Raw genomic sequence first — 18,844 nt, 5'->3', positions numbered from 1 at the left:
CGAACTGGATGAACAAAACTCTAGCTACTGCGTCTCGCTGAGAGGGCGCCATGTCCCACAACAACGTACGCTTTCAGTCTGAGGTAAACTTTACTTTCACTCCCGCCATATATCCCAACTTTGATATCCCACAGTAATGGCCAACACAGTTAAGGCCTTGTTCACTAACAGTCCACGCTGGTACAGCGAACGACCCATTGCGTGCTGTGTGTGTATATATTGTGAGCTTCTGTGATTCACATGTTGGCCATAACGATTAATGGAATTGAAAATTGTTTGTAGAGACAGCAGTTTGTGGAATATGGACAGTATGGCTCGAGAGATCTTGTAGCCTACTCTCTGTACAGTATGTCTGAATGCAGTCGGTTATTTTGTAACTTAATAATTAGTTTCGAATGCTGCGTTTTTGTCTTGAAAATCTGAAGACCTGACGAAATTGCACATGAGCAATTTCATCTGGCCTACACAGTTTATTACATGTGAGTGCGGTCTAACAGCCAGCCGACATCAAATCATACGCAGCAGTGTAAATGAATAGAGATCTCAATTTGGAAACTCACAAGACATGGCAGACATGTCATTCATTCAGCATACAGCTGTGTCAGTTTGAGCCAAGAGTTTACGGCCCTTTAATGGAGAAGTTTTGCAGTGACAGCTCAGAGCATTCCTATGCAGTCATATGGGAAAAAGTTGGATCGCTTTGTTTCCTTGTCCATTCTTGTTGAAATATCAAATCACGTGGAAATATGAAGGAGCTGACACCTGATAAAATCCCACTTTTTTTTGGAAAAACTAAAACTGGCACAACAAACCATCTCTGAATGTAGAAAAATATGTATGAGTGAATGGTTTTTTTTTCTTGAACTAAGAAAATAAAAATGGCACTGACTGATAAGTTAAATACAATTGGGTTTGTCACTATAACGACCACGGTTCCCTGGACTCAGAGCACTTCGGAGTCTTCACCGTGTTCCAAGGAAGATCAACGATGATGTAATTTATAAAATAGAAGGGTAATGCATAAAATAGAGGGGTAATTAACAGGTGTAAAAAAAAATATCCCAAAATGAAGATTTTAAAAAAACACTTCGGCATAATTTTCTTCATTTGGGTTTGAAACATAATCTTTGTTGTAGAGATCTTTTTCATGTAGCCTTTAACAATGGTACTTGTTGCTGACTCAACACTCAGCACTGAGGGGTTAGAGCAAGGACACCAGACTGGTTGGCACAGCGTCAGTATAATGTGACTGCCGGGTGGGGTGTCTTGTCTGGTGTCTTCGACATGATACTTCAATGGTGGCGGCACTTTGGCAGCATGGACTTGCCCTGCCGCAAGAAGACACAATACGTGTACACACCTGATGGCTCATCATCGTCATATGACTAAAAATTTGTTAAGTATGACATTAAACCCCGCGCATTCATTTGATCGTTCATTTATTCCACTGACAGGAAATATGGTATGTGTTTCGAGTCTCCAGTTTTGTATCAAAGTTTTGATACCTCCGATACACAAAGAGTTTAGAAAATCCAACATTCCGACATCCGACATATCCTGAAAGTAACTTGATTAGCAGTCTGGGTTTAGGACATGTGTTATGTCATGTGTATGAATAATCTCCTGATAATGAAATTCACGGCATGATTTGATCATATCTGTGTCCAGTTTATCTATTCATATACTGTATACTCATATCCTCAGCTTTATTTTTAGCTTCAAATTTAAATTGCATTCTTCAACATTGCATGCATTGCATACATTGCAATTCAGTCAGTTGAAATCAGAAGGAATATTTTCAAGGCACAGAAAAGCTGCTTGGCACTGCTTGTATTAATACTTGACTGTCAAGGAGAGCCCTGTTCTGTGGCCCTGCTTGCATTCAATTGACTGTTTAGGATGAACTGGTCTGGCTCTGCCTGCATCCAATTGACTGTTTAGGACAACCTGGCCTGGCTGTGCCTGCATCTAGTTGACTGTTTAGGACAACTGGTCTGGCTCTGCCTGCATCCAATTGACTTAGGACGAACTGGTCTGGCTCTGCCTGCATGCAATTGACTGTTTAGGATAAACTTGTCTCAGGCTCTACCTGAATTCTGCTTGAGCTTCATGCCTGCAACTTGTCTGGGAAGATTCTGCTTTCTGGCATTGACTGCACATCTTCTTAAGCTTCATGCCTGCTACTTTGTCTGGAAAGGCACTGCCTGCATACCAGTCATGATTGGAGTTTGATGGGAACAGCTGTGTTTGGGAACTGTTGTGTAGTCCATGGCACTGCCTGCATACTAGTCATGATTGGAGTACGATGCGAACAGCTGTGTTTGGGATGGTTGTGTAGTCCATGGCACTGCCTGTATACTAGTTATGATTGGAGTTTGAGGCAAACAGCTGTGTGTGGGATGGTTGTGTAGTCAGTGGCACTGCCTATATACTAGTCAATCTGTCATGATTGTAGTTCGATGCAAACAGTTGTGTGTGGGATGGTTCTGTAGTCCATGGCACTGCCTGCATACTAGTCATGATTGGAGTGTGATTTGAACAATTGTGTTTGGGATGGTTCTGTAGTCAGTGGCACTGCCAGCATACTAGCCATGATTGGAGTGCGATGTCAACAGCTGTGTTCAGGATGGTTCTGTAGTCAGTGACACTGTCAGCATACTAGCCATGATTGGAGTGCGATGTCAACAGCTGTGTTTGGGATGGTTCTGTAGTCCATGGCACTGCCTGTATACTAGCCATGATTGGAGTTTGATGCAAACAGCTGTGTTTAGGGTGGTTGTGTAGTACATGGCACTGCCTGCATACTAGTCATGATTGGAGTTTGATGCGAACAACTGTGTTCAGGATGGATCTGTAGTCCATGGTACTGCCTGCATACTAGTCATGACTGGAGTGTGATGTGAACAGTTGTGTTTGGGATGGTTCTGTAATCAGTGGCACTGCCTGCATACTAGCCATGATTGGAGTTTGATGTCAACAGCTGTGTTGGGATGGTTGTGTTTGGGATGGTTGTGTAGTCCATGGCACTGCCTGTATACTAGTCATGATTGGAGTGTGATGTGAACAGCTGTGTTGGGATGGTTCTGTAGTCCATGGCACTGCCTGTATACTAGTCATGATTGGAGTTTGATGCAAACAGCTGTGTTCAGGATGGTTGTGTAGTCCATGGCACTGCCTGCATACTAGTCATGATTGGAGTTCGATGCAAACAGCTGTGTTTGGGATGGTTCTGTAGTCCATGGCACTGCCTGCGTACTAGTCATGATTGGAGTTTGATGCAAACAGCTGTGTTCGGGATGGGTGTGTAGTCCATGGCACTGCCTGCATACTAGTCATGATTGGAGTGCGATGTGAACAGCTGTGTTCAGGATGGTTGTGTAGTCCATGGCACTGCCTGCATAATAGTCATGATTGGAGTTTGATGCGAACAACTGTGTTTGGGATGGTTCTGTAGTCAGTGGCACTGCCAGCATACTAGCCATGATTGGAGTGCGATGTGAATAGCTGTGTGTGGGATGGTTCTGTAGTCCATGACACTGCCTGCATACTAGCCATGATTGGAGTGCGATGTGAACAGCTGTGTGTGGGATGGTTGTGTAGTCCATGGCACTGCCTGTATGCTAGTCATGATTGGAGTTTGATGCAAACAGCTGTGTTCAGGATGGTTGTGTAGTCCATGGCACTGCCTGCATACTAGTCATGATTGGAGTTCGATGAAAACAGCTGTGTTTGGGATGGTTCTGTAGTCCATGGCACTGCCTGCGTACTAGTCATGATTGGAGTTTGATGCAAACAGCTGTGTTCGGGATGGTTGTGTAGTCCATGGCACTGCCTGCATACTAGTCATGATTGGAGTGCGATGTGAACAGCTGTGTTCAGGATGGTTCTGTAGTCCATGGCACTGCCTACATACTAGTCATGATTGGAGTGTGATGTGAACAGCTGTGTGTGGGATGGTTGTGTAGTCCATGGCACTGCCTGCATAATAGTCATGATTGGAGTTTGATGCGAACAACTGTGTTTGGGATGGTTCTGTAGTCAGTGGCACTGCCAGCATACTAGCCATGATTGGAGTGCGATGTGAACAGCTGTATGTGGGATGGTTGTGTAGTCCATGACACTGCCTGCATACTAGCCATGATTGGAGTTTGATGCGAACAGAGAACTTCTGACGACTTAATGTTTTACGCTTTTCTCATAACTCTTCTGTTTTGAAGGTATTAAAGTAACCAATAAACCTTAAGTGACTGTTATCATTTTGCACTGCCTGCATTCATTTGAACCTCCATGCTGTCAAATGGAAGTGGAATCTCCATGTTTTCCGGGGCTGTTTGCATTCAGTTGACACCATGCATGTGTCTCTGTTGGGTTATACCGGTAGTTCTTTACTGTGCCGCTCATATAACCATTGTCTGACTCAGTTACATAATGTGTTACATGTATAGATTTTGTTGTGAATATATATACATTTTTATGTGATACCAGTACATGTAAATACTGTATGGTATGTGATAATTATACAGTTTTTAAAATTACCATTGTGCTCTGTTGAATTCATCAAACCAGTTCAGGTCCTACCAAAATGGTAGTTGTTTCTCGCTTGGCGCCCAGAACTGAGGGGTGAGATAGGAAACAGGACTGGTTAGTCCAGTGTCAGTATAATGTGACTGGGAGGGCTGTAATGTCTGGTGTCGTCTGTGTGATACTTCGATGGTGGCAGCACTTTGGCGGCATGGACTCGCCCTGCCACAAGAGGACACCGTATATATGCACCCACCTAATGACTCATAGTCATCATATGACTGAATAATTGTTAAGTATGACGTAAACCCAGAAGCATTCGTTCATTCATTCGCTGTAGTATCTGTTTGGATTTTGTTATTCTTACTAAAATTATGGGTTATTTTAATAGAAAACAGCTGATCAGGCATTTATGAAACTTCAGTATGTTTTCGGACCTGAAGTTGTGCAACTTAAATTTTGGAAACTTTTGGCAGCCATGTTAGATTTTGTGTAAAATAAAGAAGTATTCTTCTTCAGAATGGCTGATGTGATTGAGCTAAAATTTAAACTGCAGTTACCCAAAGCCTAGACATGTTCAGTTTGTTGAACTAGAAGAGACATCCTCAAAAATGGAGTGGGTATTTCTCCTTAAGAAATGAATCAAGAGATACAGTTTTAATGTCTAACATCATCCCAAGGCAAGGAAAGAAATTTTATGTAAACTTACTGGGCAGCTAGGTTGGGTTCAAATGAAACATTTGAAAGTGATTTTCTTCAGAAGAATGTCCGATTGGCTTGAATTTAGCTCTTGTAACAAGGTTCTCTTCATTAAAAGCTATGTGGAAAGAAAAAGAATGCAATATGTGAACATATTAGGTTTTATCTGATACAGAAGAAGTGACAGAAAACTGTTATAGATTTGAAGCTCAAAGCCACTGATTGAACAGGACTTGCATTCCTTCGAAAGTCCTCCAAGCCAATTTACAAGCTAAAGTTGGTACATTTCCAGGTACGTGCTATATAGTGCACATACAGCATATTGATGACTAGGAAGAATGTATGCTTGCTAATTAAATTAAGTTTGTATCCCAGTGCATAAAGGCAACAGTCAATAAACCGGAAGTGAGGCGGCATAGGCTGGAAATACAGTCTTGAAACCAGGCATTGCGGCTTTAGCAGCTATATTTTTGAGTTGATTTTGTATTATTTTATGCATTTTGTCTGTACTTAACCTGCTTGAGTTTTTTGATTTACTAATTGTGTTTTGACGAATTGACTGTTTGGAAGCACTAATGGCGAATCCTACGCATCAGTGACCAGTTGTAAATGAAGGAGTGTGTCCATTAATAAATTACAGCCAGGGGTGAGGAAAGATTCGTTACATTATTACACCCTGGGGGCAACCCTATACAGGAGGGAAGTTGTTGGCGGTGAAGCAATGCAATATTGTTTACATTTATAGATGCAGTGAATATGTACATGTATGCTAGAGCAGAACGGTATGATAACACCAAGGGTACAGAAACAAATAATGAAAGAATCTTCTTTGTTCATAGGTTTAATATCACATGAGAATGTCCTGACATGACAACCAAAATCTCCTGACTTTCTTGTGACTTTCAGTGAGAGCAATAATTTGAATAATCCCAATTACTGAGTTTGTTATAAATTTCAGAAGAAATTAAGCGAAGAGCAAATGGTACAGACATGCCCATTTGACCAGTGTGCAAGAATATTAAACTGACGGTGGGTGTTACAGTTGCAGTTATTGACAAGCCTGATAGGTCTGTTGTCTGGGGCCAGTTTGGCCAGGTCCCATGCACATGTAGCGGAGTACACACACATTATACATCATTTGCTCCCTAATTGAGTCTTAGAAGTACACAGCTAGCTTGAGGGTGTAAATCATGAAGTGATGAGGAAACCTGCCTCATCGATCTGCCTAAATTTCCATAGGGATAGTCGATGTAGACAATTGTGTGCAGGTACTTGAGTTGAGTGTTGGCAGCTCTGTTAGACATGGGACAATGCCATACTGGAAATGCCACTCCAACCAGCAACTCTCTGGTGAGAAATTTTCACTCTATTATCCCAAATATTAGCGAAGCTTTTTTTTTTTCAAATCCAATTCTATATACAATTAATGTTGTTGTTAGTTATATAAATTAGCTGGGTAGAGTCGTACAGCTGACGACAAGGAGAGTTGTACACTTTCCACCTGCAACACTTGTTCTGGCTAAACACCAGTTTCTTGGATAAGGTTTGAAAGAGTGAAACATTTGGAGTTCCACTATCTTTCACAAGGTTAACAGTGTAAACAATTTTGCTTTGGCAGCCCAAAAGCTGTTGATATGTGGACAAATGTTATAACCCACTCTCTTGGATGTTTTGAGATCTAATTGCCAATTTGTGTTGCCAATTTGTGTTGCCAATTAAGAACCGGGCTTTAGTCAAAGGTCATCATCAGAGCACGTTGTATAATCCTTAAAGGACAAGACATCACCTGCCTAAAACATATTTCAATCGAAAGCGGGATAGTCCAGCTTTCTGATAAGGGTCATGCTTTATTATTTTGATGAGATTTCACTGCATAACTTGCAGAACAAAATGGCTGCACAAACGGTCTGATGCGAGTCGACAGAGACATCTGCGGAATATTATCCAATCAATGTTGCTCTAAGATTTCGCTGTCTAAACTATGATGTAGCCATTACCCATTCACTCCCTGAAGTGACATATGATAACACAGAACTACTGCATAAGACGTCATTTTGAGATCATTTGCAATGATTGATTTACGTGTAGTTGAAGGGCCATTTGGTAGAGCGTCTGCTTCGGAACGGCAGATCCAGGGCCAATCCTGAGTCGAGTTACATCTAAGACCGTAAAAGAGGAAGTTGTAACTTCCCAGCTTGGCATTCAGGATGAAAGGGGATAGTGCAACCACTGGTTGACCTGTATCAGTATAATGGCTCAGGCCGGGTGGCTTACTTGCCTTCAGTAATACGTTTCAGGGAAGCAGCTCTAGATAAAAGAGCAGTGTTGTGGGACAGATCTGTGTCATTTACGGACCAACACGGATATAAAATCAGTTGATTTACAAGCCGTGTAATATTCAATTGCGGTATAATGATGTCTGATAGTAGCATGTACCGTCTTGGCCCAAATAGCATTCATCTCCGCAGTAGACCTTAGTCCTACTTAGGCACACACTGTTCAAATTATAGAAATAGTAGATTTTTTGTCGTTCATGTCTGCGTTATCCTGTCTAAATAACAGATATCAGTCAGTGAGAAATTCATTAGGGATGCAGAAAGTTTACAGTGTATGGAAATGAGAAAACGGCATCCCAACCGACATTGCTGTGCTCCCACCAAATGTGAGTGGTTTAATCTGGTGACTCCTCTTGCTGTGCTTCCACCAGACATGGATGGTTTAAGCTGGTGACTCCTCTTAGTATGTTCCCACCAAATGTGGATGGTTTAATCTGGTGACTCCTTTTGCTGTGCTCCCATCAAACGTGGGTGGTTTAATCTGGTGACTCCTCTTGCTGTGCTTCCACCAGACATGGATGGTTTAAGCTGGTGACTCCTCTTAGCATGTTCCCACCAAATGTGGATGGTTTAATCTGGTGACTCCTTTTGCTGTCCTCCCACCAAATGTGGGTGGTTTAATCTGGTGACTCCTCTTGCTGTGCTCCCACCAGACGTGGATGGTTTAAGCTGGTGACTCCTCTTAGCATGTTCCCACCAAATGTGGATGGTTTAATCTGGTGACTCCTTTTGCTGTGCTCCCAATAAACGTGGGTGGTTTAATCTGGTGACTCCTCTTGCTGTGCTCCCATTAAACGTGTGTGGTTTAATCTGGTGACTCCCCTTGCTGTGCTCCCAATAAACATGGGTGGTTTAATCTGGTGTCTCCTCTTGCTGTGCTCCCACCTAACGTGGGTGGTTTAATCTGGTGAGTCCTCTTGTTGTGCCAAGACCAAACGTGGGTGTTTTAATCAGGTAGCACAATCGTATTGTGCTCCTACCAAGCTTGGGAGGTTTAATCTGGTGAGACCTCTTGCCGTGCTCCCACCAAATGTGGGTATTTTAATCCTGTGCTACCTCTTGCCAAGATCTGGTCTCTTCCTTCCATAAAACTGACTTCAGTCATGTAAGTTTAAAGTACTACAAGACAATGTAACTGTATTTGAAGGTTAGGTACATTCTAATTACTTTTCCAGAAAAAATTCTCACCTAAAAGCCAGATTTTTTCATTATTCATTCCAAATTCTTATTCAAGACCTATCTCGCTGGGGTTAGATTCTTTTTGTTTTCACCTTCGGTGATCTGGTCATGTGACAAAAGAGTGTGGTGATGATTGTCTCAGAGCAACTATGACATCACTTCAAAACAGTGAATTGCATTCTTTGTATCAGTCAGTATAATGCGCATCATGGTTCTATACTTTGCAACAGTAGTAGTGAATGGAGAAGATTTGAAGAAATTCTATACAGTGGCTTCTCATGAATTACAATTAATATCACTGCATTTTTTTGGGGGGGGGGGTTTGGTTTATTTAATTCTGCTCAAGTCATTGTGTTAATTAGGGGACGTGTAATTAGCTACTATTTAGGTGATTACATGAACTGTTTGAATAATTCCTAACTGAGGTTACCTGACAAGAGGCCGTATTTTACTGATTACATGTGACCACTTGCCAGTCATCATGCTGTTGTCACTGCTCCGGTTTTACTCTCTATGATGTAAGTCTTTTATTATTGTAAGACCTCAGCAGTGGTGGAGGTATACATAGGCCCTATATGTATTACATGGGCCTTTCATGGCTTAGAGGTTAGAATATTAGAGCAGCACAATGATAAAGGAGCCTCTCACCAATGTGGTCGCATTGAGTTCAAGTCCAGCTCCGGCAGCCTTGCTCTCCAGTCATGTGGTCTGCAGGCAGCCTATGAATGGTTGTAGGTTTCGCATTTTCACTAAGATGTAGGCTTGACAAGTTACATTAGTGGAGTGAGGAAGTGCGGTATGGCTAGAGATAGAACAGTAATTCTGTGATGACAATTGTACATTGTCTGAGTTGTCTGTAGGATGGGCTACAAGAAGACCAGCTGTAGAGCTTCTGTAAGCGGGCATTATAAACTGAGAAGAAAACTCTGATTATCTCCCTGGAAAACTGCAAACATTCAACCAAATAATGAAGACTGCTTCAATAATATCATTCTGTGTTTTTTAACCTGTAGTAGGTTTTTTTTTTTTAAATGAATGCAATTTTGTTTCCATAATAGCACCTATAAAGTTTAGAGAAATTGGAAAAACAGGTAAAGATACTCTGTAACTTCACAACTTTTACATGTGCATACATTGATGCATATGGTACATCTATACAAGATTTCTAGACATGACATAGTAGTAAAGAATGTTGAAAACTGTTGTTGGTCAATGTTTCACTGACCTTTGCACTACCTTGGTCACCTTGCATGGTCAGAATCCGTGTTCGGCCCAGGAGCATTACCATGGACATATATTTACAGAACTATATATTTACCCCATGTCAGGGGTGGCATCTGAAAAGTACTGCACGCATTGAGCTCTGCATTTTAGAGCACAATAACATAAAGGGGATGATCTGAGGCATTGATTAAAAACAGTAAATTACTAAATTCATGACTAGGTGTGTTGTTTATTATAATCAATGTTAAACAACAAAATGTTAGGTTGGAGGAGGGAGTGGTATGTGTAGAGCTCAGGTTTTAAATAAAAATTTTTCTACAGTCACTTTTGTCTGATTTCCCGAAAAACATGTACTGCTCGTCACAAATGGACTAGTAAAGTGCAGGTGAGTAGTCAGCAGGTAATGTCGAACATTTAATCTTCAAAAGAAAAGACTGGCCAGGATAGCACAGTTGGTAGAGAGTCTGCTTCGGGAGCAGTAGATCCGGGATCAATCCTGGGTCGAGTCACACGTAAGACTTTAAAAGAGGAAGTTGTAAATTCTTTGCCTGGTGTTTCCGCATGAAGGGGATAGTGCACATATGGTTGACCCGTATCAATATAATGGTTCAGGCGGGGCGGCTTACTTACCTTCAGTAAGTCGTCTCGGTGAAGCAGCACTAGATAAAAGAAGGGTGGAAATCCGTCCTGTTACAAGGGGACACATTACATACACCCTAAGGATTCCTTCGTCGTCATATCACTGAGAAATTGTTGAGCACAACATTAAACCCCAAGCCCTCACTCTCTCATTCAAAAGAAAAGACAACACTAGACCAAATGTGGATATGTTTCGATAAAGAGTAACTTTCAAAGTTACTTTCAGAAAATGTCACTTTTTATTTTTGTGATGTAGGATAACCAAGATATTGAAGTTCAGTGGAACACCCATCCATGCTCCCAGTTTAAAACTGATGAATGGTATAGGACATCACCTATTCCTGTTTCACCATTTCATCATAGACCTCTAGTGCTAAATTAGCTGTTTTCCTTCTGATTGGGAGACAATTCTGATATCCCCTAAGGGAATTTCCATGAGAAAGAGTTCGTGGCATACATCTGGTGTTTTTCCCTAAGGAGGCGACAGTGCATGGCCTTTGGTTGTAATAATACGGGGGATCATACTTTGCAAGACAAAGGAACGTCTCACCTCTAATGCTGAAGAGCATGTGATACAGATGACATTACATAGTGTTTCTTGTTTCTCTAAATAGCATATCCCATGGCCTGGAAAGAATTCCAGATTAAAAGGTGCTTTATTGAGTTACTAAGCATATAATTAAAAAAAAAGAAGTCTATGCCTGTTTTGGTGTGTATGCACCCCTCTTCTAAAATAACTTTGGCTATATTTTTGTTGGTCTTTTTGAAATCTATTTGATCTTTTTCAATGCTATGTTACTTTGTTCAATGCTGTAATCTGGTTGTAGGCATTGTAACATGATGTCTCCAGTGGTGGGAACCAGAGATGGTAGTCTGAACATGTGGTTAAGTTTTATTACCATGTAGTTCATTAATATCAGCACTGTGTTGTATATTTAGTCTGTATGAATGAAAACAATGCATGGTATTTGACTGGAAATGTTTGATGTGAATCTGTGACATGAAACTACCTGCACAAGTGCTACGCCTACGCGTGTTTGTCACGCAGCCTTTGAATGAAGACAGTGTCTGCCTCTACATGAAACAGCCACGTCATTCACGCAGCGGTATCGCATACAGCTTCACTCCCACTGATTGCATTCACTCAACAATGTAGGTATAGTCTCAAACATTTCTTCTTGTCCTGGAAAACTAATTATAGCTAGCCTCAGGGAACATCATTACATGTAGATCTGCGTGAATGTAGTACATACAGCTGCGTGCATACTGTATATGCATCTAGGTTAGCCTTAGCATATTGTGTGCGCAAGATCTAACACATATTTTGTGCTTTTTTTTCCAATTTATTTGTACCTTTTGCTATTCAGTAATTAACATGCCTTTGTAATTTGAATTGTTCGAAGAAAAGCAAGCATTAGGCATTGTGGCTATGCAGATGGAAGTATGCGCACTTTTAAATCATGCCAGGTGTGGGAAATTCTGTGATGTCTAGTATTAAGCATTGATGAGGATTGTCATTTGGCTGCATAGTTGGTTTTCAAGTGGGGGGTTGTATGCCCATGGTGAGGATCCATCTGGAGTCCTCACTGGCTTAGGTATTGGAACCTTTCCCAACGAAACACCAGTCTTAGCTGTGTAGTCTATACTTGTAGCTGTCAAAACAACTTTGTTGGGGGAAGAGTTGGAATTATGAGTGATGAGCATGTTCCTGCATTCACAGTTCTTGCCATGATGACGTGATTTCCAAATATTTCTGGCTGTTGACGGAAAATATCCATATTAAAATAGAGAGGTTATTAAAAAATATAAAATACGCCTCAAATTCAATAATGAAACAAATTTTCTAATTTTTTTTGGCACACCTGTCTTCATGTTTCTAAAACCAATACTTTTTATTTTATAGTATAGTATCATATATACCTTTTCATGTATCCTTTAAGAATTTGTCACAAATAAATACAGTATCTTCAGAGTGAATTTTGGGGCCTCAGTGGCTCGGTTGGTTAGCGCACTAGCGCAGCGAAATGACCCAGGAGCCTCTCACCAATGTGGTTGCTATGAGTTCAAGTCCAGCTCATACTGGCTTCCTCTCCGGTCGAACTTGGGAAGGGTCTTTCAGCAACCTGCGGATGGCCGTGGGTTTCCCCCGGGCTCTGCCTGGCTCCCTCCCACCATAATGCCGGCCGTCGTCGTATAGGTGAAATATTCTTGAGTATGGCGCAAAACACCAATCAAATAACTAGATAAAATACATCAGAGTGAATTTCATTGTACAAGTAACATCTCATGGTTTTCTAGTTTTCCGTGTACTGTTTCTCACTAGCTCCTAAAGGACAAAGTGGCGGGTGTGTGTGACTCACTTGTGAGTGAAGTAGCCAATTTGATTTCCCAGTGTTAGGGATCTAGCAGTTACTGAATGTTAAAGCTAGCTGGTGATGATGGAGACTTTGTATCGCACAGAATAAAAAGTAATACATTTCTTTGCCATTCTGATGGCTGCATAACTGAAACAGATTTAGAGATGATGGTCAGCATTGAGAGATTTCCAGTTTATCTACTCGGTTAATCTTGTATTTTTTATTCAACTCTAGACTGATTCCAGAATATATGGGATGATGATTTGTGTCCACCATAGGCATTATGAGATTAAAAGAGATTAGTGCAGATTACAGATTACGGTTTGGTAGAGCTTTGTGCAGAGATCAAAAGGTAGTGTTGTGAATTGAGGGCCACAGGGCATACATGTTATGGCCTCTCAGATCAAGTTTGAAAACCTGAGAGATAAATGCATGGGTTTTGTATATTTACCAATTGCTTTTCATGGTGTAACTGCCTCAGGCCTTGTCTGATTTTGATAAAATGTTTCTGTGGTTTGGCTATGTGGGACCTCCAATCAAGTTTGAAAATCAGTTCAATTTTTGCATATTTAAAGATTTCCTTGATTTGGATTGGTTGTTGCTTTGGCATGTTATAACTGTTCATCTCATCGCGATTATGGATGAACTATTGCTGATGTTGTGTTAAATCATCGATTCATTCAGTAATTGTTCCAAATATTGTTGGTTTTTGATCACATATATGTATATTGTGTGCAAGTTTATTTTATGTATATTTTTGCATATGTAATGATTTTTTTTATTCCGATTGGTTGTTGGTTTATTTGCATTAACTGCTTAATAATATTTTCCGATTGTGATAAATATTTATGTGCAGATCCATTTTGTAGATGACATAAGTTAAAACTAGCCTTATCGCTATATTTATATGTTATGTTCAGGCATAAAATCTACTTGTATGAAAATTACACTGTGACTTGTCCCTTACTTGCTATGAGAAGGCCATAATTGTAGCAGTTGCTGGTCATGTCTCCAAAGCTATTTAGAGGAGAATCGTGAAGGTGACAGCTTACATTATGCCAAAAAAAAAACCTATAGACCTACTTATATATTACCCTTTAAATGCACTTGAGTGTATGTATGAATGATATGCTCTACATGTAGCTGTATGATTGTCAAAAGCAGGGTTTGGGGTATTGATACTCAGTCTTTGATTGTAACTCTTCTTGTTCAACCAGAATTTTGGTGATTAAGATTTCCGTCACAACGTAATATTTTGCTAATATTTTATTTTATGCGTGGAAACCATGTGAACAAGAAGTCATTTTTTTTTCAGACAGTCTAAGGGTTACTGTTTAAGTTGATATATAGGCTTACAGTAATTGACATGTACCTTATTGAACATTTGACCCAGATTTGTGGCATTATGTTAATACATTAGTATTCAGCAGGAACTAGTGGGTAAACATCTGGGACTAATTATATTAAACATGAACTGTTGCCTCACAGTTTCAGATATTTACCCTCAACTTGAATTAAAATAGACCCTGATTTGGAAAGGGGTCAGTTTGGGCCATAGCTGGTACATTTGATGGCATTGAAAACACTGCAGCCGCTATGTCCTCTCGCCATAAACCTGACAGCCATTGTATTTGTAAGAAATTCTTTACTATATGTATGCTATTCAATGAAAAACAAAATGAAATAGGGCATCGTTTCAATTGCAGTGTAATAGTAAAACCAATACATGATATAGATACTTTATAATTTATGGAGAGGCCATTACTGGGAAGTTGTACGACTTTGAGGAATGTAGCTATATTTCCCCCATGTACCACACAAGAGAGGCCATATTCCGGTTTAATATGAAGTCTCATGCGGTGTTCACTATTTATTTATTTGATGGGTGTTTTACGCCGTACTCAAGAATATTTCACTTATACGACGGTAGCCAGCATTATGATGGGGGGGAAACCAGGCAGAGTCCAGGAGAAACCCACGACCATCTGCAGGTTGTTGCCAGACCTTCCCACGTACGGCCGGAGAGAAAGCCAGCATGAGCTGGACTTGAACTCCCAGCGACCGCATTGGCCGGTGTGAACTAAATTCCTGTTCAAACATTGCAGGGTCATACATGTACAAGTTAGATGTCTGGATTCATACTAATACTGTTACTGATTCACAGTAACGGATTTACAGTAACCCGTTACTGTTTCTCTAGCTGTGTTATAAGCTCATTTAAACTGGTTGGCAAATAATTATGTTAGTACCAGGTAACAGGTACATACACGTACAGGTAATTACATCCACACATTTGTAGCATCCCCAAATATGTCATGCTATTAAAATACTGCTAACACTAAATTGTTGGGTGGGGGGGGGGAGGCGGTCACAGTCACTGATCTTTGTTTTTATGCTGACTGCTGATGAAACACCTTCATCAGAGTGGGATAGATACACCTTCTTTACCTAAGTGATGAGAACCTAGCTGTTCAGAGCTAATCTCTACTACCACCTCAGTTGTGATAATGTAGTCAGGATTTAAGCAATGACATTTTGCCTGGGGGGTAATTGGGTTAAGATTATACTGATATAAAGGGGTTGGGGTGTGTTGGTGGCGGGTGGGGGGGCAGGAGGGGGGGAATACACCAGATGACCCTGGCAAGGTACAGCTTAGTCAGCTATGAAGCTGGTCTGCATGTAATACACTGCAGTAGTGTGTCACATTCAGAACTGGGTGTGGATCTGTGAAGGCAAGGCAGGCTGGCTAGGGGCAGGAGGGTGGGGGCAGGAGGATGAGGGCAGGAGTAGGGGGAGGAGGACTGGTATTCAATGACAGTGTTTTCCCAGAGGAATGTCAGATATGTGGGAACCTAGGGGAATGAGTGTTCCACATTTCCTTGAAGAGATAACCCTTTGGGTCATTCACAGCCCTGGCTATTTTCTGGATGACCCAACCTTGAATTAAAGACAATGGTTTCATTTTAAAATCTACTTCGTTCTCCATGAAGAATAAAATGTATATGAAGACCTCTATCCTCGATAGGCGTCTATCTTAATTCCAGCTGAGACAGCTGTATAATGTGTGTTCATGTAGTGTCTATATATATATATATATATATATATATATATATATATATATATAAAGGAAAAAAATAATAAAATGCCTTCTCAACATTCTGTTATATTCCAACTGCAGTTTTAAACTTCATGTTATTTTGAAACTGCCGTTGGGAAATAACAGAATGTAGAAAGTTGAGAAGGCGTTTTATTATTTTTTTTCCTATGTAAATTCTCCTCACCAGGGGATTTTTCTCTATTTCTTCAAATATATATATATATATATATATAATATGTGTGTGTGTGCAGATAATGTACAAATTCGTACATTGTTAGCATGAACTAAACTAATGTGTATTTGTTTGGAGTGCTAAAAAATAGAAAAATGTAATGGAGAAGTTCTTTTCAGAGAATTTAGCAAAATTTACATTGCAGCTTTCAGCAAGTAGAGATGCGTTGTATTATATATTGAAGTGGTTAACTACTAATTAGGTCATGTGTAGAAAGAACACATGGGCTATGTATTGCTGATATGCAGATAAATAATTCACATCTTTACTGACATGATATATGGTATTATGCCTTAAGTCATGTAGATACATGTACAGGTAGATGAGGCTCGACAACTGTGGTTAAGAATAAAATGGTGAACTTCTTTCACGTTATGTGGCTGTACTTAAACATGCCACCATTAAAGACAGCTCAGGTGTGATATGTGTGATTGCATGGACTTACAGTACAACTGTGTTTTTGTATACAGTGTTACAAAAGCTGTGGCCAGGTATTTAGGGGCATGTGAAGTAACCTTGAATGTTTATTTCTATGCCTTCACACTGCATTTTTACCTGCCCTTTTCCAGGCAGGGATTTACTTTACCTGTTAATTGTCTCTGAAGGCCTTTTATTGTTTGCTTGGCTAAAAATAGGGGTCAGTATTGTGAGCCTCATGCCCTGGAGTCTGTTGGATTTGGGGGCAGGGGATGGTCAGTCCCACCCACACACAGCTGGTATATGAGGTATGGTAGTGCCTTGGGGGCAGGGGTTGATGGTGTAGTAGAGGTAAGGTACTTCCTGCTGGACTGATCAAGAGGAGGAAGAATTGAGCAGGCTGTTAGGCACACATGTGTGGCCTCTCTTCTAGCTGGCCATTAGTCCCCTCTGCATACCTGAGATTATCTGCTGCTGGCCTCTGATTGGCTGAATCTGTATAACGGCTTGCCCTGACCTGCACACTGTACCTGTGTGTGAAGGTGTGTGGGTGAGAACCTGTGAAGGTCAGGCTAGCTTCAGGTATTCTGCCTGTTACAGAGGATATATCTACAGATAAATTGCCCAGGTTAATCTGACTAGGAGAAGACACATGTGTTTATGGTGAGGTTGTGATCTCAGGGGACAGTTACAGCTGATAAACGCCATTACTGAGGGGTGTTGGATTAAGCATTCACCCCTGCTGTTTCGTTTGTGCTAGTATGTGGTGGCTGGGAGTTGTGTAGTACCCCTATACCAGAGCTACACTAGTACCTGTGACTACCATGGCAGTGTGGGTAGAGGCGAGAACAAGTACATGTATATGTACTCAGGTCTTGTAATCAGGGCTGTGTTGAGCAGGACCTCTGGGTAGCTACTCAGCTATAGGACAAGCACTTGGTCGATGATTCAGTGCAACTTGGATCTGTTTCCGGCATAGCGTTGTAAAGATAAAGAAAAGTTGATGAGCTTGTGGATTTGACACCTGTGATTACTGTGAACGTGTGTATTGTGATGTTAATGTGAAGGGTTACATACAGGAAGGAAGTACAACGCAGGTGGGGTGTTGATCCAGTTGATAGCCTCGCTATAGCTACCATGGCGCTGGGCTAGCATGGCTGCTCTTCCGGGAAGGCGCCCAGGATATTACATACCACAGGAGAACTGGGATATATCTATTCTGCAACAGGTCAACGCTCAGCTGGAAATGTACCTCAAATCGGTAGGTACTGGACACACAGTACATGTGTATGGCTGGTGTGGAATGTATACTGTACGGGTAGGGTCAGCATTCAGGTATAAGGCCAACATATATAACACATGAGTGTGTACACATCATTGATTTTGCTTGGTGTATCAGCTAGACTTTGTGCATTGTGTATAGATATACATATAAACATACATATTTATGCTGAGGAAATATACATGTACCTATAATTGTGGGTGATGTGATTAGTTTTGATATGTTGTTTGCACACTCCTTGTTTTAAGTATCTGTTTGAAATGCACACATACCATGCATGCATGTTGCTGGCACTGTGCTTATAGTTATAAATAAACCTTCATAACTAACGCCAAAGCATTACCTTTTAAAATCCTGTAATATCATAGGATATTATATTTTAGCGGGATAAAATTTTTAATTCCATTTTATATAGTGTGACCATCTATGATGATCACCTGGTGATAGACACAACCTGAGTTATATTTAAACATGGTGACTAAAAAGCCAAGGGTGTATTTCATGTATGCTTTAAGCAAGGCTGCTATGAGATCATAACATGCAGCTGGAGTGAGTAAGTGGCGCATGGGACTGTGGAATATTGCATGACTTGCTTCACCACCAGTTTAGATCTGGCCAGTATATGTATGTACAGTATTATGTGTTTGTCAGACTTGTGTTTAATTCTGCCAGTCAAACTGACCCTCGAGCAAGTGGAATGGTAGAGTCAGGGGTCACCATAAACCCAGCAAAATGGTAGTTCTGGGCATACAGCCAGATTTTCACTTATGCCAAACAGGCTCCTACAATGCCCCCCTCCCCCTCCACACCCACCCCCAGCACTCAATAAACAGCTCATAGTAATATATAGAAGGCTTATAC

At 40.8% G+C, this 18,844-nt stretch overlaps 1 protein-coding gene across 2 annotated transcripts in view; it reads left to right on the top strand.

The window, feature by feature from the left end:
• Positions 1-18,844, top strand: part of LOC135466562 (apoptosis-stimulating of p53 protein 1-like) — a 36,479-nt gene continuing 17,635 nt past the window's right edge. The window contains exon 1 of one of the 2 annotated variants that reach the window (XM_064744112.1): positions 1-83. In XM_064744112.1, the coding sequence (XP_064600182.1) occupies positions 51-83 (33 nt within the window). In that variant the 5' untranslated portion in view covers positions 1-50. Of the gene's footprint in view, positions 84-17,262; positions 17,963-18,844 lie in introns of those variants that run through there. The other variant, XM_064744111.1, reaches the window with a different exon arrangement.

The sequence above is a fragment of the Liolophura sinensis genome, chromosome 6 (assembly GCF_032854445.1).
Source record: "Liolophura sinensis isolate JHLJ2023 chromosome 6, CUHK_Ljap_v2, whole genome shotgun sequence".
NCBI lineage: Eukaryota > Metazoa > Mollusca > Polyplacophora > Chitonida > Chitonidae > Liolophura > Liolophura sinensis.
Note: the sequence above shows the minus strand (reverse complement) of the source record. Positions and strands in the feature narration are given on the sequence as shown.